Source organism: Melopsittacus undulatus, chromosome 21 (genome assembly GCF_012275295.1).
Source record: "Melopsittacus undulatus isolate bMelUnd1 chromosome 21, bMelUnd1.mat.Z, whole genome shotgun sequence".
Taxonomy (NCBI): Eukaryota; Metazoa; Chordata; class Aves; order Psittaciformes; family Psittaculidae; genus Melopsittacus; species Melopsittacus undulatus.
Window position 1 is genome coordinate 47501 of NC_047547.1, and position 18835 is coordinate 66335.

The 18835-nt window shown below is 61.2% G+C and overlaps 1 protein-coding gene across 1 annotated transcript in view; it reads right to left on the reverse strand.

Moving 5' to 3' along the window:
• KIF5A (kinesin family member 5A) overlaps positions 1-18835 on the reverse strand; it is a 29492-nt gene that overhangs the window by 6661 nt on the left and 3996 nt on the right. Inside the window, exons 5-23 of the mRNA XM_034071491.1 lie at positions 18413-18461; positions 17515-17570; positions 17329-17416; positions 15755-15879; positions 15296-15400; positions 14386-14534; positions 13878-14023; positions 13107-13330; positions 12228-12296; positions 10670-10834; positions 8396-8542; positions 7486-7674; positions 6818-6935; positions 5725-5783; positions 3702-3775; positions 3003-3104; positions 2207-2267; positions 937-1008; positions 1-104 (exon numbers count right to left, since the gene is read on the reverse strand). The exon at positions 1-104 is cut by the window's left edge and continues 1 nt beyond it. Coding sequence (XP_033927382.1) covers positions 1-104; positions 937-1008; positions 2207-2267; positions 3003-3104; positions 3702-3775; positions 5725-5783; positions 6818-6935; positions 7486-7674; positions 8396-8542; positions 10670-10834; positions 12228-12296; positions 13107-13330; positions 13878-14023; positions 14386-14534; positions 15296-15400; positions 15755-15879; positions 17329-17416; positions 17515-17570; positions 18413-18461 — 2102 coding nt within the window. The remainder of the gene's footprint in view (positions 105-936; positions 1009-2206; positions 2268-3002; positions 3105-3701; positions 3776-5724; positions 5784-6817; positions 6936-7485; positions 7675-8395; positions 8543-10669; positions 10835-12227; positions 12297-13106; positions 13331-13877; positions 14024-14385; positions 14535-15295; positions 15401-15754; positions 15880-17328; positions 17417-17514; positions 17571-18412; positions 18462-18835) is intronic.

Genomic DNA, 18835 nt, shown 5'->3' on the forward strand with positions numbered 1-18835 from the left:
TGTTTGTGAACCTTTGTAAGCTGCTCCAGGTTGTTCTCAAGAAAGGAAATCTTCTGCTTCTGGGAGTGTAACCCCCCACTGTCCTCGGGCTCCAGCTCTGCGCTCTGGGGGGCAATGGGGGGTCCCCTTAACACCGGTACCCCCTAACCTGAAACACCCCCTTAACACCGGTACCCCCCAACCGGAAACACCCCCAACCCGAAACACCCCCAAACCGGGACCCCACTGTCCTCGGGCTCCAGCTCTGCGCTCTGGGGGGACAATGGGGGGTCCCCTTAACACCGGTACCCCCCAACCAGAAACACCCCCAAATGGGGATCCCCCCAACAGGAAACACCCCCAAACCAGTACCCCCCCAACCTGAAACACCCCCAAACCGGTACCCCCCTGTCCTCGGGCTCCAGCTCTGCGCTCTGGGGGGGCAATGGGGGGGCCCCTTAACACCGGTACCCCCCAACCGGAAACACCCCCCCACCCGGTACACCCCAACCTGAAACACCCCCAAACTGGGACCCCACTGTCCTCGGGCTCCAGCTCTGCGCTCTGGGGGGGCAATGGGGGGGGCCCCCCTGAACACTGGTACCCCCCAACCAGAAACACCCCCATCCTGGTACCCCCCAACCTGAAATACCCCCAAACCAATACCCCCAACCCCTTTGCTACCCCCATGGTGCTGATCTGAGACCCCCCCAGATCCCCTCCAATGCTCAAACTGGGACCCCCCCCAACCCCCCCCATCCTCATCCCCCCCCATTGCCACCATCCTTGACCCCCATCCTTGACCCCCCCTCACCCCCCCATTGCCCCCATCCCCCATCCTTGACCCCCCCATCCCCCCCCCATTGCCCCCATCATTGACCCCCCACATTGCCCCCATCCCCCATCATTGACCCACACCCCCCCTCCCCCCCCCTCCCCCCCCCTCCCCCCCCTCACTTTCTTGACTCGAGTTGTGACGTCTTGAACGAACAGTTTGCGCAGGTTGTGGAGGGTCTGGAGTTCACGAGCCTGGGGGGGGGGGGGGGGGGGGCAAATGGGGGGGGCAAAAGGGTGGGGGGTAAATGGGGGGGCACAAATGGGGGGTACAAAGGGGGGGGCACAAAGGGGTACAAAGGGGGGGCACAAAGGGGGGGTACAAAGGGGGGGCACAAAGGGGGTACAAAGGGGGGCACAAAGGGGGGGGCAAAAAGGGGGGTACAAAGGGGGGGCACAAAGGGGGGTACAAAGGGGGGGTACAAAGGGGGGTACAAGGGGGGGTACAAAGGGGGGGCACAAAGGGGGGTACAAAGGGGGGGTCACAAAGGGGGGGGCACAAAGGGGGGTACAAAGGGGGGGTACAAAGGGGGGGTACAAAGGGGGGTACAAAGGGGGGTACAAAGGGGGGGTACAAAGGGGGGGGTACAAGGGGGGGTACAAAGGGGGGGGCACAAAGGGGGGTACAAAGGGGGGGTCACAAAGGGGGGTAAAAAGGGGGGGGCAAAAGGGGGGGTACAAAGGGGGGTACAAAGGGGGGGGCACAAAGGGGGGGTACAAAGGGGGGGCAAAAGGGGGGGTACAAAGGGGGGTACAAAGGGGGGGTACAAAGGGGGGGGCAAAGGGGGGGGCACAAAGGGGGGTACAAAGAGGGGGGCAAAGGGGGGGTACAAAGGGGGGGTACAAGGGGGGGTACAAAGAGGGGTACAAAGGGGGGGCACAAAGGGGGGTACAAAGGGGGGGGCAAAGGGGGGTACAAAGGGGGGGCACAAAGGGGGGTACAAAGGGGGTTACAAAGGGGGGGTACAAAGAGGGGGGTACAAAGGGGGGTACAAAGGGGGGGTACAAAGGGGGGTACAAAGGGGGGGTACAAAGGGGGGGGTACAAAGGGGGGGCACAAAGGGGGGGTACAAAGGGGGGGCACAAAGGGGGGGGCACAAAGGGGGGGTACAAAGGGGGGGTACAAAGGGGGGGTACAAAGGGGGGTACAAAGGGGGGGCACAAAGGGGGGGGCACAAAGGGGGGTTACAAAGGGGGGGCACAAAGGGGGGGTACAAGGGGGGGTACAAAGGGGGTTACAAAGGGGGGGTACAAAGAGGGGGGGCACAAAGGGGGGTACAAAGGGGGGGGCACAAAGGGGGGGCACAAAGGGGGGTACAAACGGGGGGTCACAGTGACCCCAAACCCACCCCATAACCCCCCCCCCGACCCCCCCCGGACCCCCCCAACCTACCACAGTCTCCTCCAGCCCTTTGAGGTCCTGCTTGGACTGTTCATGGCGCTCATGGAGGAACCTGGGGGGGGACCCCAATATGGGGGGGGCACCCCAACAATGGGGGGGGAACACCAACAATGGGGGGGGGCCCAATATGGGGGGGGGCACCCAAAGATGAGGGAGGAGACCCCAATATGAGGGGGGGCAATCCATGATGGGGGGGGCATCCCAAGATGGGGCGGGGGGAACCCCAACAATGGGGGGGGCACCCCAAGATGGGGGGGCATCCAAAGATGGGGGAGGGGCACCTCAATATGGGGGGGGCACCCCAACAATGGGAGCACCCCAAGATGGGGGGGGCATCCAAAGATGAGGGGGGGGCACCTTAAGATTGGGGGGGGGGGGGCACCCCAGGATGGGGGGGGGCATCCCATAATGGGGGGCACCCCAACAATGGGGGTGCTGACAGAGGACCCCAATGTTGAGGGGGGGGGTCCCGGTAATGGGGGGGGTCACTGGGGGGGGTCACGTGGGGGGGGGGTCCCGGTAATGGGGGGGTCACTGGGGGGGGGTCACGTGGGGGGGGGGTCCCGGTAATGGGGGGGTCCGGTGGGGGTCTCGGGGGGGGAGTCACTGGGGGGGGGGTCACGTGGGGGGGGTCCCAGTAATGGGGGGGTCCGGGGGGGGGGGTCTCGGGGGGGGTTCCGGGGGGGGGGGGTGTCTCGGTAATGGGGGGTGGTGGGTGGTGTCACGGGGGGGGGGGGGGGGGGTGTCACGTGGGGTGTCACGTGGTGTGTCACGTGGGGTGTCTCACGTGAGCTCCTGCAGCCTCCTGGCCCTGCTCTGCTCTCGGCCCCGAAGCTCTTCCTGCTCCATCCGGAGCTGCTGAAGCTCCAACTGCAGCTGCTGAGTCAGACTGGGGGGGGAGGGGGGGGGAGGGGAGAGGGGGGAGGGGTTGGGGGGGGTCACTACCCATCCCCCCCCCAGTACCATTGCATTGGGGGAGGGGTGGGAGGAGGGGCAGGGGAGGGGGGAGGGCTTGGGGGGGGGCAGAGGATGGGGGGGTTGGGGGGGGTGTCGAGAGGTGCCCCCCCCCATCCCTGCAGGCCCATTGCACCAGGGAAGGGCTGAGGGGGGGAGGGGATGGGGACGGGAGGGGGGGATTGGGGGGGCAGAGGATGGGGGGGGGAGGGTCGAGAAGTGCCCCCCCCCACCCAGCCCCATTGCACCAGGGAAGGGATGGGGGAGGCAGAGCATGGGGGGGAGGGGAGGGTGGGGGTTGGGGGGGGGGGGGGTGGGGGGTGCTCAAGATGTGCCCCCCCCCCAGTACCATTGCATTGGGGGAGGGGTGGGAGGAGCGGCAGGGGAGGGGGGAGGGGGGGGCAGAGGATGGGGGGGGTCACTACCATCCCCCCCCCAGTACCATTGCACTGGGGGAGGGGTGGGGGGGGATGGGGATGGGGGGGAGGGGGGGAGGGGGGGTTGGGGGGGAGGGTCAGGGGGGGTCACTCACTCCCTCAGCTCATCAATGGTTTTCTGCTTCTCGTTGAGCTCATCCCGGAGGCGACAGAGCTGAGAGTGATGGACCTGAGGGGGGGGGAGAGGAGTGATACTGGTGAGACTGGTGGTACTGGTGATACTGGTGATACTGGTGATACTGGTGATACTGGTGGTACTGGTGGTACTGGTGATACTGGTGAGACTGGTGAGACTGGTGAGACTGGTGATACTGGTGATACTGGTGGTACTGGTGGTACTGGTGATACTGGTGAGACTGGTGAGACTGGTGATACTGGTGATACTGGTGGTACTGGTGGTACTGGTGATACTGGTGAGACTGGTGATACTGGTGATACTGGTGGTACTGGTGATACTGGTGACACCAATGATACTGGTGATACTGGTGATACTGGTGACACCAATGATACTGGTGATACTGGTGATGCTGGTGATACTGGTGACAACAGTGATACCAGAGACAGTGGTGGTACTGGGGACAACAGGAACAACAGTGACACCAGGGACAACAGGGAGACCAATGATACCAGTGATAGCGCTGGTACCGGTGACAGCACTGACACCAGTGACACCAGGCACAACAGGGATAGCACTGACACTGCTGATAGTGGTGACAGCAGTGATGCTGATGATGCTGGTGACACCAGTGACACCAGTGACACCAGTGACACCAATGATACCAGTGACACCAGGCACAACAAGGATAGCACTGACACTGCTGATAGCGGTGACAGCAGTGATGCTGATGATGCTGGTGACACCAGTGATACCGGTGACACCAGTGACACCAGTGACACCAGTGACACCAGTGACACCAGAGACACCAGAGACACCAGTGACACCAGTGACACCAGTGACACCAGTGATACCGGTGACACCAGTGACACCAGTGACACCAGTGACACCAGTGACACCAGAGACACCAGAGACACCAGTGACACCAGTGACACCAGTGACACCAATGATACCAGTGACACCAGTGACACCAGTGACACCAGTGACACCAGAGACACCAGTGACACCAGTGACACCAGTGACACCAGTGACACCAATGATACCAGTGACACCAGTGACACCAGTGACACCAGTGACACCAGAGACACCAGAGACACCAGTGATACTGGTGACACCAGAGACACCAGTGACACCAGTGACACCAGTGACACCAATGATACCAGTGACACCAGTGACACCAGTGACACCAGTGACACCAGTGACACCAATGATACCAGTGATACCAGTGACACCAGTGACACCAGTGACACCAGTGACACCAATGATACCAGTGACACCAGTGACACCAATGATACCAGTGATACCAGTGACACCAGTGACACCAGTGACACCAATGACACCAGTGACACCAGTGACACCAGTGACACCAGTGACACCAGTGACACCAATGATACCAGTGACACCAGTGACACCAGAGACACCAGAGACACCAGTGACACCAGTGACACCAGTGACACCAGTGACACCAGTGATACCGGTGACACCAGTGACACCAGTGACACCAGTGACACCAGTGACACCAGAGACACCAGAGACACCAGTGACACCAGTGACACCAGTGACACCAATGATACCAGTGACACCAGTGACACCAGTGACACCAGTGACACCAGAGACACCAGTGACACCAGTGACACCAGTGACACCAGTGACACCAATGATACCAGTGACACCAGTGACACCAGTGACACCAGTGACACCAGAGACACCAGAGACACCAGTGATACTGGTGACACCAGAGACACCAGTGACACCAGTGACACCAGTGACACCAGTGACACCAATGATACCAGTGACACCAGTGACACCAGTGACACCAGTGACACCAGTGACACCAATGATACCAGTGATACCAGTGACACCAGTGACACCAGTGACACCCCCCCCAATGCTGCACCTCTGACCCCCACAGCCCCCCCCTTGTGCCCCACACCCCCAACCACTGCCCCCGACCCCCCCCCCCCCCGCCCCCCCCAGCACCAGGACCCACATCCCCCCCTCACCTTCACCTCCTCCATGTCCTGGTTCCCATCCTGCTCTTGGGCTCCTCCCTCTGCTGCATCTGTGGGGCAGAGGTCACCATGGGGCGCCCCCCAAGTGCCCTGTGCCCCATAGCGTCCCCCAAGTGCTGCTGTGCCCCATACAGCCCCCCCTGCGCTGTGTCTATGTGGCAGACGTGACCATAGGGTGCCCCCTAAGTGCCGCTGTGCCCCATAGCACCCCCCAAGTGCTGCTGTGCCCCATAGCGCCCCCCAAGTGCCCTGTGCCCCATAGTGCCCCATAGTGCTCACCCCGCACCCCCCCTGCGCTGTGTCTATGGGGCAGAGGTGACCATAGGGTGCCCCCCAAGTGCCCTGTGCCCCATAGCGCCCCCCAAGTGCGCTGTGCCCCATAGCGCCCCCCAAGTGCCCTGTGCCCCATAGCGCCCCCCAAGTGCCGCTGTGCCCCATAGCACCCCCCAAGTGCCCTGTGCCCCATAGCGCCCCCCAAGTGCCGCTGTGCCCCATAGCGCCCCCCAAGTGCCCTGTGCCCCATAGCGCCCCCCAAGTGCTGCTGTGCCCCATAGCACCCCCCAAGTGCCCTGTGCCCCATAGCGCCCCCCAAGTGCTGCTGTGCCCCATAGCACCCCCCAAGTGCCCTGTGCCCCATAGCGCCCCCCAAGTGCCGCTGTGCCCCATAGCACCCCCCAAGTGCCCTGTGCCCCATAGCGCCCCCCAAGTGCCACTGTGCCCCCCATAGCGCCCCCCAAGTGCTGCTGTGCCCCATAGCACCCCCCAAGTGCCCTGTGCCCCATAGCGCCCCCCAAGTGCCGCTGTGCCCCATAGCACCCCCAAGTGCACTGTGCCCCATAGCGCCCCCCAAGTGCCACTGTGCCCCCCATAGCGCCCCCCAAGTGCCCTGTGCCCCATAGCACCCCCCAAGTCCCTGTGCCCCATAGCGCTCACCCCGCGCCCCCCCTGCGCTGTGTCTATGGGGCAGAGGTGACCACAGGGCGCCCCCCAAGTGCTGCTGTGCCCCATAGCACCCCCCAAGTGCTGCTGTGCCCCATAGCGCCCTCCAAGTGCCCTGTGCCCCATAGCGCCCCATAGCGCTCACCCCGCGCCCGCAGCCGCTCCAGCTCCGCGCTCATGGCATCGTTGGTGTCCTCCAGGCCCTGGCGCTTGAGCTCCACAGTCTGAGTGTACTCGGTCAGAGAGCGGATCTTGGCCTCGTGCTGTGGGGCAGAGGTGGTTGTGGGGCAGGGGGAGACCCACAGCAACACCCAACACCCGACACCCGACACCACATGGACACCCCATGGACACCCCATGGACACCACATGGACACACTGGTGATGGGGCATGGGGGAACCAAACCATGGGACACTGAATCATGGTGACACTGCATAATGGTTACACCAAACCATGGTTACACTGAATCGTGGTGACACTGAACCATGGTTACACAAAATCATGGTGTCACAGTATCATGGTGACACCGAATCGTGGTTACACTGAACCATGGTTACACCGAATCATGGTGACACCGAATCATGTTGACATGGTATCCTAGTGACACCGAATCATGGTTACCCCAAATCATGGTTACACCAAACCACGGTGACACTGAATCATGGTGACACCAAATCATGGTGATACTGAATTGTGGTTACACCGATCCATGGTTACACTGTTCCATGGTTACACTGATCCATGGTTACACTGATCCATGGTTACACCAAACCATGTTTACACCAATCCCTGGTGTCTTGGCTGTGCCGTTACCTGTGCGATCAGCAGCTGACAGGAGCAGAGCTCACGCGCTGTCACCTCCTGCTTCCGGCTGTTTTCCGCCTGTTGGTTCTCCAGCTGTTGGCATCTCTTCACCACAGACTTCACCTCCGACTTGATCCTACTGATGTACAACCGAACCGCGGAACAGTCGTCCTCGGTGGTGTCTGTCACCTGCACCGGCTGCATGGGCATGGGCAGGGGTTAGCATGGTATGGACATGGGTTAACATGGGATGGATATGGGGTAACATGGCATGGACATGGGTAACATGGGATGGACATGGGTAACATGGGATGGATATGGGTCAACATGGCATGGACACGTGTCAACGTGGCATGGACATGGGTAACATGGCATGGACATGGGTAACATGTCATGGACATGGGTTAACATGGCATGGACATGGGTAACATGGCATGGGCATGGGGTAACATGGGATGGACATGGGTTAACATGGTATGGACATGGGTTAACATGGTATGGACATGGACATGGGGTAACATGGTATGGACATGGGTTAACATGGGATGGATATGGGGTAACATGGCATGGACATGGGTTAACATGGGATGGATATGGGGTAACATGGCATGGACATGGGTTAACATGGGATGGACATGGGTTAACATGGCATGGGCATGGGGTAACATGGGATGGACATGGGGTAACATGGGATGGACATGGGTTAACATGGCATGGACATGGGTTAACATGGGATGGACAAGGGTTAACATGGCATGGACATGGGTTAACATGGCATGGACATGGGGTAACATGGTATGGACATGGTTTAGCATGGTATGGACATTGGTCAACACATCATGGCACACCCCCTCCCCCCCCATGGGTGCCCCTCCCCCCATGGGCACACCCCCCCCACGGGTGCTTCTCCCCCTCTCACCAGTTGGATGTCCCCATTGCCCAGTATGAGGCTGAACTCGCTCAGGTCCCTCAGGAGCTCATTGAGGACCTCGGTCACCCGCGAGCGCTGCTGAGCCCCGAGGTCCAACACCCGCTGCAGCTCCGACTGTAGCGACAGCGACAGCTCCTGTGACACATGGATACAATGCACCAAACACACTGAAACAGAGCCAAAACAGCCCCAAAATACCCCAAAACAGAGCCAAAACACACCCAAAACAACCCCCAAACACCCCAAACACAGCAACAACACCCGCTGCAGCTCCGACTGTAGCGACAGCGCCTGTGACACATGGACACAATGCACCAAACACACCAAAACAGAGCCAAACCAACCCCAAAACACCCCAAACACAGCAACAGCACCCACTGCAGCTCCGACTGTAGCAACAGCGACAGCGCCCGCGGCACACGGACACAATGCACCAAACAGCCCAAAACACACCCAAAACACACCCAAAACACCCCAAACACAGCAACAGTGCCTGTGACATGGATACACTGCACCAAACACCCCAAATCAGCCATAACCACCCCAAACCCACCCTCAAAACAGCCCGAACCAGCCCCAAACACAGCAACAGCGACAGCACCATTCGGGTGCTCTGTCACCCCCATGAGGCTGTAACCGGTTATGATGTTGTAACTGGTACCGCTGTAACCGGTAATGCTGTCACCGGTACCGCCGCCCAGGTTCTGATGCTGTAACCGGTAACGCTGTCACCGGTACCGCTGCCCTGGTTATGATGCTGTAACCAGTACCATAGTCACCAGTACCGCCACCTCAGTTATGATGCTGTAACCGGTACCACTGTCACTGGTACCACCGCCCTGGTTATGATGCTGTAACTGGTACGGCAGCCCCCACGATGCTGTAATCGGTACCACTGTCACCGGTACCACTGCCCCAGTTATGATGGTGTAACCGGTACCACCACCCCGGTTATGATGCTGTAACCGGTACCGCAGCCCCGGTTCTGTCTCCTATGATGCTGTCACCGTTACCGCTGTCACTGTACTGCTGCCCCGGTCATGACACTGTCACCGTTACCGGCGCCCTGGTGCTGTCACCCCCATGATGCTGTCACCGTTACTGCTGTCACCATTACCACTGTCACCATTACCGCCATCACCAGTACCACTGTCACCGTTACCACTGTCACCATTACCACTGTCACCATTACCGCCATCACCAGTACCACTGTCACCGGTACCACTGTCACCATTACCACTGTCACCATTACCACTGTCACCGGTACCACCGTCACCAGTACCACTGTCACTGGTACCACTGTCACCATTACCACTGTCACCGGTACCACCGTCACCAGTACCACTGTCACCATTACCACTGTCACCGGTACCACTGTCACCGGTAGCACTGTCACCATTACCGCTGTCACCGGTACCACTGTCACCATTACCACTGTCACCATTACCACTGTCACCATTACCACTGTCACCGTTACTGCTGTCACCATTACCGCTGTCACCATTACCACTGTCACCAGTACCACTGTCACCATTACCACTGTCACCATTACCACTGTCACCATTACCACTGTCACCATTACCACTGTCACCGTTACTGCTGTCACCGGTACCACTGTCACCGGTACCACTGTCACCATTACCACTGTCACCATTACCACTGTCACCGGTACCACTGTCACCGGTACCACTGTCACCATTACCACTGTCACCATTACCACTGTCAGCATTACCACTGTCAGCATTACCACTGTCACCATTACCACTGTCACCATTACCACTGTCACCATTACCACTGTCACCGGTACCACTGTCACCGGTACCACTGTCAGCATTACCACTGTCACCATTACCACTGTCACCGGTACCACTGTCACCGGTACCACTGTCAGCATTACCACTGTCACCAGTACCACTGTCACCGGTACCACTGTCACTGGTACCACTGTCACCATTACCACTGTCACCATTACCACTGTCACCAGTACCACTGTCACCATTACCACTGTCACCGGTACCACTGTCACCATTTCCACTGTCACCATTACCACTGTCACCGGTACCACTGTCACCATTACCACTGTCACCAGTACCACTGTCACCGGTACCACTGTCACCAGTACCACCGTCACCATTACCACTGTCACCAGTACCACCGTCACCATTACCACCGTCACCATTACCACTGTCACCATTACCACTGTCACCATTACCACTGTCACCATTACCCCCCCAGTCCCCCCCAGTCCCCCCCAGTCCCCACCTCGCTCCGCGCCAGCTCCTCGCTCAGCCTCCGGTTGTGCCTCGAACAGTCTTCGGCCTCCTGAGCTTTCCGGTCGTAGCCTCGAGCCAACTCCTCCAGTGCTGACAACACCTCCGCGACCTCTGACCTCGACGCACAGTGTTCTGAGCGCAGCGACACCAACACCTGTATGGGGTCAATGGGCCCCAATGGGGTTCAATGGGTCCCAATGGGGTTCAATGGGTCCCAATGGGGTTCAAAGGGTCCCAATGGGGTTCAAGGGGTCTCAGAGGGGTTCAATGGGGTCCCAATGGGGTTCAATGGGTCCCAATGGGGTTCAATGGGGTCCAATGGGGTTCAATGGGGTACCAGTGGGGTTCAATGGGCCCCAATGGTGTTCAATGGGTCGCAATGGGGTTCAATGGGGTCCCAATGGGGTTCAATGGGGTACCAGTGGGGTTCAATGGGCCCCAATGGTGTTCAATGGGTCGCAATGGGGTTCAATGTGGTCCCAATGGGGTTCAATGGGTCCCAATGGGGTTCAATGGGCCCCAATGGGGTTCAATGGGGTCCCAATGGGGTTCAATGGGTCCCCAATGGGGTTCAAGGGGGTACCAGTGGGGTTCAATGGGTCCCAGAGGGGTTCAATGGGTCCCAATGGGGTTCAATGGGCCCCAATGGGGTTCAAGGGGGTACCAGTGGGGTTCAATGGGTCCCAGAGGGGTTCAATGGGTCCCAATGGGGTTCAATGGGCCCCAATGGGGTTCAAGGGGGTCCCAATGGGCTTCAAGGGGGTCCCAATGGGGTTCAATGGGGTCCCAATGGGGTTCAATGGGTCCCAACGGGTTTCAATGGGTCCCAATGGGGTTCAAGGGGGTCTCAATGGGTTCAATGGGTCCCAATGGGTTCAATGGGCCCCAATGGGGTTCAAGGGGGTCCCAATGGGGCTCAATGGGTCCCAATGGGGTTCAATGGGTCCTAATGGGGTTCAATGGGCCCCAATGGGGTTCAAGGGGGTCCCAATGGGGTTCAATGGGTCCCAATGGGGTTCAAGGGGGTCCCAATGGGGCTCAATGGGTCCCAATGGGGTTCAATGGGTCCCAATGGGGTTCAAGGGGTCCCAATGGTGTTCAATGGTTCCCAATGGGGTTCAATAGGTCCCAATGGGGTTCAAGGGGGTCCCAATGGGGTTCAATAGGTCCCAATGGGGTTCAATGGGGTCCCATTGGGGTCATGGTTGGGGGTCATGGTTGCGGTCATGGTTGGGGGTCATGGTTATCGGGGGGGTCATGGTTGGGGGTCCCAATGGGGTTCAATGGGGTCCCAATGGGGTTCAATGGGGTTCCAATGAGGTTCAATGGGTCCCAAGTGGGTTCAATGGGGTCCCAATGGGGTTCAAGGAGTCCCATTGGGGTCATGGTTGGGGGTCATGGGGGGGGGATTGGGGGTGGGGGGGGGGGCAAGTGACACATGTGGGGGTCCCAGAGGATTTCAATGTGTCCCATAGGGTCTGGACATGGGGTGTGGGTCTCAGTGGGTCCCAATGGGGTTCTATGGGTCACACTTGTGGGTCACAAACCTCCTCCTGCTCCATCATCTGCTGCTTGAGCTTCTCCATCACCTGACTCTGCTGATTGATCTCCTCGTCCTATGGGGAGAACATGCGGTGCTATGGGGCACAGTGACCCTATAGGGGCTGCTATGGGTCACAGTGACCCTATGGGGGGTGCTATGGGGCACAGAGCCCCTATGGGGGGTGCTATGGGGCACAGTGAACCTATGGGGGTGCTATGGGGCACAGTGACCCTATGGGGCCGTTATGGGGCACGGGGCCCCTATGGGGCTGCTATGGGGCACAGGGCTCCTATGGGGGATGCTATGGGGCACAGTGACCCTATGGGGGTGCTATGGGGCACAGTGACCCTATAGGGGGTGCTATGGGGCACAGTGACCCTATGGGTGCTATGGGGCATGGTGCCCCTATGGGGGCTGCTATGGGGTACAGGGCTCCTATGGGGGCTGCTATGGGGTACAGGGCTCCTATGGGGGGTGCTATGGGGCACAGTGACCCTATGAGGGGTGCTATGGGGCACAGTGACCCTATGAGGGGTGCTATGGGGCACAGTGGGTGCTATGGGGCACAGTGACCCTATGGGGGTGCTATGGGGCACAGTGACCCTATGGGGTGTGCTATGGGGCACAGTGACCCTATGGGGGGTGCTACGGGGCACAGTGACCCTATAGGGGGTGCTATGGGGCACAGTGGGTGCTATGGGGCACAGTGACCCTATGGGGCCGTTATGGGGCACGGGGCACCTATGGGGCAGCTATGGGGCACAGAGCTCCTTCTGGGGGTGCTATGGGGCACAGTGACCCTATGGGGGATGCTATGGGGCACGGGGCTGCTATGGGTTCGCTATGGGTTCCCTATGGGGCCGCTGTGGGTCCCAGTCCCCACCTTGTCATCCAGCTGCTTATAGAGCCTCCGAATCTGCTCCTCATATTTGTGCCTCTCCTCGTCCGAGATGTGGATGACGATGGAGCCATTGGTGTCTATGGGGCAGGGATCTATGGGGCAGGGATCTATGGGGCAGGGATCTATGGGGCAGGGGTCGGGGGTTGGGCTCTGCCCCACTGCGGCCTCAGCCCCACTGAGCGGCTCCGGCTCCGGTTCAGCCTCTCCTGTGGGGGGGGGGTCAGATCAGAGGGGTCTGCCCCACACATTGGGGTCCCCCCACACATTGTGGTCCCATAGCCCCCATAGCCCAGCCCACATTGGGGTCCCCCCCTCATGGACAATGGGGTATCCCCCCCACACATTAGGGTCTGCCCCATAGCCCCTCCCCCAACCCCCCTCCCCCATAGCCCCTCCCCCCTTAGCCCCTCCCCCCATACCCCCTGCCCCCATCCCCCCTCCCGCATTGCCCCTCCCCCATCGCCCCTCCCCCCATCCCCCCTCCCCCACTCTACACTCCCCCCCCCCTCCCCCATACCCCCTCCCCCATCCCTCCCCAGTCCCCCATGCCCTCTCCCCCCATAGCCCCTCCCCCCACCCCCCCTCCCCCCATAGCCCCCCCCATCCCCCCTCCCCCACCCCCTCCCCCCATAGCCCCTCCCCCATCCCCCCTCCCCCCATGCCCCCCCCACTCCCCCATAGCCCCTCCCCCCATCCCCCTCCCCCCCCCATGGCCCCTCCCCCATAGCCCCTCCCTCCTCGCCCCTCCCCCACCTCTCAGCCTCCTCAGCTCCGCCCCCATCCGCTCTAGCTCCGCCCTCAGAGCCTCGTTCCTGTCTCTCTCCCGCAGGAACTTCCGTTTCCATTGGTCAGCTGTGAGCTCCACGTTCACTGAGGCCGAGTTCCGGACGCGCTTGGCCCTATGGGAGCGGAAGTGGGACCCACATGTCCTGGGACCCGTAACTGAGACCCTGACCCATAACTGAGACCCACACATCGTGAGACCTATAACTGAGACCCTGACCCACATGTGGGACCCACACATCCCTGTGCCCCATAGCAGCCGCTGTGCCCCACAAGTACAGCTGTGCCCCACACATCCCTGTGCCCCACATGTGAGACCCACACATCCCTGTACCCCATAACTGAGGTCCTGACCCACATGTGTGACCCACACATCACATCCTGTGCTCCATAACTGAGGTCCTGCCCCACACATCCCTGTGCCCCATAGCACCCGCTCTGCCCCACAAGTACAGCTCTGCCCCACACCTCCCCCCACCTCTGTCCGAACAGGAGCGTGGATCTGGTCTCGGGTTCATTGTAGCTGGAGGGTGAACAACAAATGATCATCGTGGTCCTACAGTTACCGCCCAGAGAGTCCTGCAGGATCCTGGTCATGCGGCTGTCGCGGTAGGGAACATAGACCTTCTGTGGGGCAGGATATGGGGCTGGTTATGGGGCTGGTTATGGGGCTGGTTATGGGGCTGGTTATGGGGCTGGTTATGGGGCTGGTTATGGGGCTGGTTATGGGGCTGGTTATGGGGCAGGTTATGGGGCTGGTTATGGGGCAGGAGGTTATGGGGCAGGTTATGGGGCTGGTTATGGGGATGGTTATGGGGCAGGTTATGGGGCTGGTTATGGGGCTGGTTATGGGGCAGGTTATGGGGCTGGTTATGGGGCTGGTTATGGGGATGGTTATGGGGCAGGTTATGGGGCTGGTTATGGGGCAGGTCATGGGGCAGGTTATGGGGCAGGAGTGGGGCAGGTTATGGGGCTGGTTATGGGGCTGGTTATGGGGCAGGAGGTTATGGGGCAGGTTATGGGGCTGGTTATGGGGCTGGTTATGGGGCAGGTTATGGGGCTGGTTATGGGGCTGGTTATGGGGCAGGTTATGGGGCTGGTTATGGGGCTGGTTATGGGGATGGTTATGGGGCAGGTTATGGGGCTGGTTATGGGGCAGGTCATGGGGCAGGTTATGGGGCAGGAGTGGGGCAGGTTATGGGGCTGGTTATGGGGCTGGTTATGGGGCTGGGTATGGGGCAGGTTATGGGGCTGGTTATGGGGCTGGTTATGGGGCAGGTTATGGGGCTGGTTATGGGGCTGGTTATGGGGATGGTTATGGGGCAGGTTATGGGGCTGGTTATGGGGCTGGGTATGGGGCAGGTTATGGGGCTGGTTATGGGTCTCACCGTTCCCTCTGCCAGTGCAGATATCACATTCCCCAGAGCTGATAGAGACTTATTGATGTTCTTGGCCTCATCCAGAACTGCTCCCTCGGCCCCTGTCTTGCTGACCTATGGGGCAGGGACAGCTATGGGGCAGCCCCACACATACCCCCCCCAGCCCCACACCTGCACCCCCAGCCCCACGTCTGCTTCACACCTGACCCACACCTACCCCACATCTGCCCCCCCGACCCACACGAGCCCCACATCTGCCTCATATCTGCCCCATATCTGCCACCCCGCCCCACATATGCCCCACATCTGCACCCTCAGCCCCACATCTGTCCCACGTGTGCCCCACATATGCCCCCCCAGCCCCACATCTGCCCCACACATGCACCACATCTGCCCCACACCTGCCCCTTGAGACACACACCTGCCCCCTTCAGACCCATATCTGCCCCACATCTGCCCCCCAAGCACCTTCTCACTCCCGGCCAGATCCACCAGGTAGAGTTTCCCGCTCAGCTTCTGCTCAGTGTCAACATTCTCCTGTTTGATGTGGATGAGGAAGATGCTGTGACTGCGAGAGCTGTGATCGTTCATGTCTGCGGGGGAGGGGCGAGAGCACTGCAGGTAACTGCACTGCACCCACTGCATCCACTGCACCCACTGCACTCACTGCACCCACTGCACCCACTGCACTCACTGCACCCACTGCACCCACTGCACTGCACCCACTGCACCCACTGCACCCACTGCACCCACTGCACCCACTGCACCCACTGCACCCACTGCACCCACTGCACTGCACCCACTGCACCCACTGCACCCACTGCACCCACTGCACTGCACCCACTGCACCCACTGCACCCACTGCACCCACTGCACCCACTGCACTCACTGCACTCACTGCACTGCACCCACTGCACCCACTGCACTCACTGCACTGCACCCACTGCACCCACTGCACCCACTGCACCCACTGCACCAACTGCACTCACTGCACTCACTGCACTGCACCCACTGCACCCACTGCACCCACTGCACTGCACCCACTGCACCCACTGCATCCACTGCACCCACTGCACTGCACCCACTGCATCCACTGCATCCACTGCACCCACTGCACTGCACCCACTGCATCCACTGCACCCACTGCACCCACTGCACCCACTGCACTGCACCCACTGCATCCACTGCATCCACTGCATCCACTGCATCCACTGCATCCACTGCACCCACTGCACCCACTGCACCCACTGCACTGCACCCACTGCACACACTGCACACACTGCACTCACTGCACCCACTGCACACACTGCACACACTGCACTCACTGCACTCACTGCACCCACTGCACTCACTGCACCCACTGCACCCACTGCACACACTGCACCCACTGCACCCACTGCACTCACTGCACCCACTGCACCCACTGCACTCACTGCACCCACTGCACCCACTGCACCCACTGCACCCACTGTACCCACTGCACTCACTGCACCCACTGCACCCACTGCACTCACTGCACCCACTGCACCCACTGCACCCACTGCACCCACTGCACTGCACCCACTGCACCCACTGCACCCACTGCACTCACTGCACCCACTGCACCCACTGCACTCACTGCACCCACTGCACCCACTGCACCCACTGCATCCACTGCACCCACTGCACCCACTGCACCCACTGCACTCACTGCACCCACTGCACCCACTGCACCCACTGCATCCACTGCACCCACTGCACTCACTGCACCCACTGCACCCACTGCACCCACTGCACTCACTGCACCCACTGCACCCACTGCACTCACTGCACCCACTGCACTCACTGCACTCACTGCACTCACTGCACGCACTGCACCCACTGCACTCACTGCACCCACTGCACCCACTGCACCCACTGCACTCACTGCACCCACTGCACCCACTGCACCCACTGCACCCACTGCACTCACTGCACCCACTGCATCCACTGCACCCACTGCATCCACTGCACCCACTGCTCCCAGTGCTCCCAGTGCTCCCAGTGCCCCCCCCAGTGCTCACTGGTAACAGCCACATGTCGATTGGATTTCCCCTCATCAATCACATCCATCATCTCTTCGGGGCTGGACACGAATCGCTCAGTGCAGCCCTATGTGGGTCAATGGGGGTCAATGGGGGGGGGGGATGTGGGTCCCAGCCCCACATATGGGGGTCACCTCTCTCCCCCCCCCCATGTCTGCTCCTCACTTTGACATAGGGAACTCGGTTCTTGTCCTCGTGCACTGACAGGTTGGTCTTGGACACTGGGGGGGGATGTGGGGCAGTGACCCACAGGGGGCTCCGGTGCCCCCCCATGCCCCTCCCCCACTCAACCCACGCCCCTCCCCCACCCAGCCTCCCCCCCCTCCCCCATTCACCCCCTCCACCACTCCCCCCCCCACTCCCTCCGCCCCTCCCCCACACCCCTCCCCCACGTCCTCCCGCTCCCCTCCCCCTCTCACCCCCCGCCCCTCCCCCACCCCACACGCCGCCGGTCGCCCCCTCCCCCCCCCACACCCATCCCCCACTCACCCCAGCCCCACCCCCTCCCCACCTACCGCCCCTCCCCCCCCCTCCCCCCCCCGCCCTTCCCCCTCTCACCCTAACCCCTTCCCCTCCCCCCAAACCCCATCCCTCCTCTTCTCCTCTCCCCCCCCTTCCCCCACTCACCCCACCCCCACCTCTCCTCCCCCTCTAACCCCCCTCCTCCACCCCACCTACCGCCCCTACCCCACAAACCCCCAAACCGCCCATTAACCCCCCCGGCCCTCCCCCACTCACCTCTCACCCTGCCCCTCCCCCACTTACCCCCTCGCCCCTCCCCCCCCCCCCCACACCCCCCCGACCGCCCCTCCCCCACAAACCCCACCCCTCCCCCACTTACACCACATCCCCGCCCCTCCCCCACCCCCCCCCAACCCCCGTCCTCCCCTCCCTCCCCTCCCCCACTCACCCCCCCACACCCCCAAGCCCCTCCCGCCCTTCCCCACTCACACCTCGCCCCTCCCCCACGTACCCCACAACCCTCCCCCCCTCCCCCCCCCACACCCTCTTACCCCTCCCCCACACTCCCCCCCCCCCCCCCCCCCGCCCCTCCCCCACTCACTGTCCAGCAGGTCTCGGATCTTATCCAGGTAAATCTCAAAGTAAGAAACCTGAGGGGAGGGGGAGGGGGGGTCAGGAGGGGGGAGGGGCCGAGATCCCAGTGCCCCCAGTGCTCCCAGTGCTCCCAGTGCTCCCAGTGCTCCCCAGTGCTCCCCAGTGCTCCCAGTGCTCCCAGTGCATCCCAGTGCATCCCAGTGCCCCCAGTGCTCCCAGTGCTCCCAGTGCTCCCCAGTGCTCCCAGTGCTCCCATTGCTCCCAGTGCTCCCCAGTGCTCCCAGTGCTCCCAGTGCTCCCAGTGCTCCCAGTGCTCCCAGTGCATCCCAGTGCATCCCAGTGCCCCCAGTGCTCCCAGTGCTCCCAGTGCTCCCCAGTGCTCCCAGTGCTCCCATTGCTCCCAGTGCTCCCCAGTGCTCCCAGTGCTCCC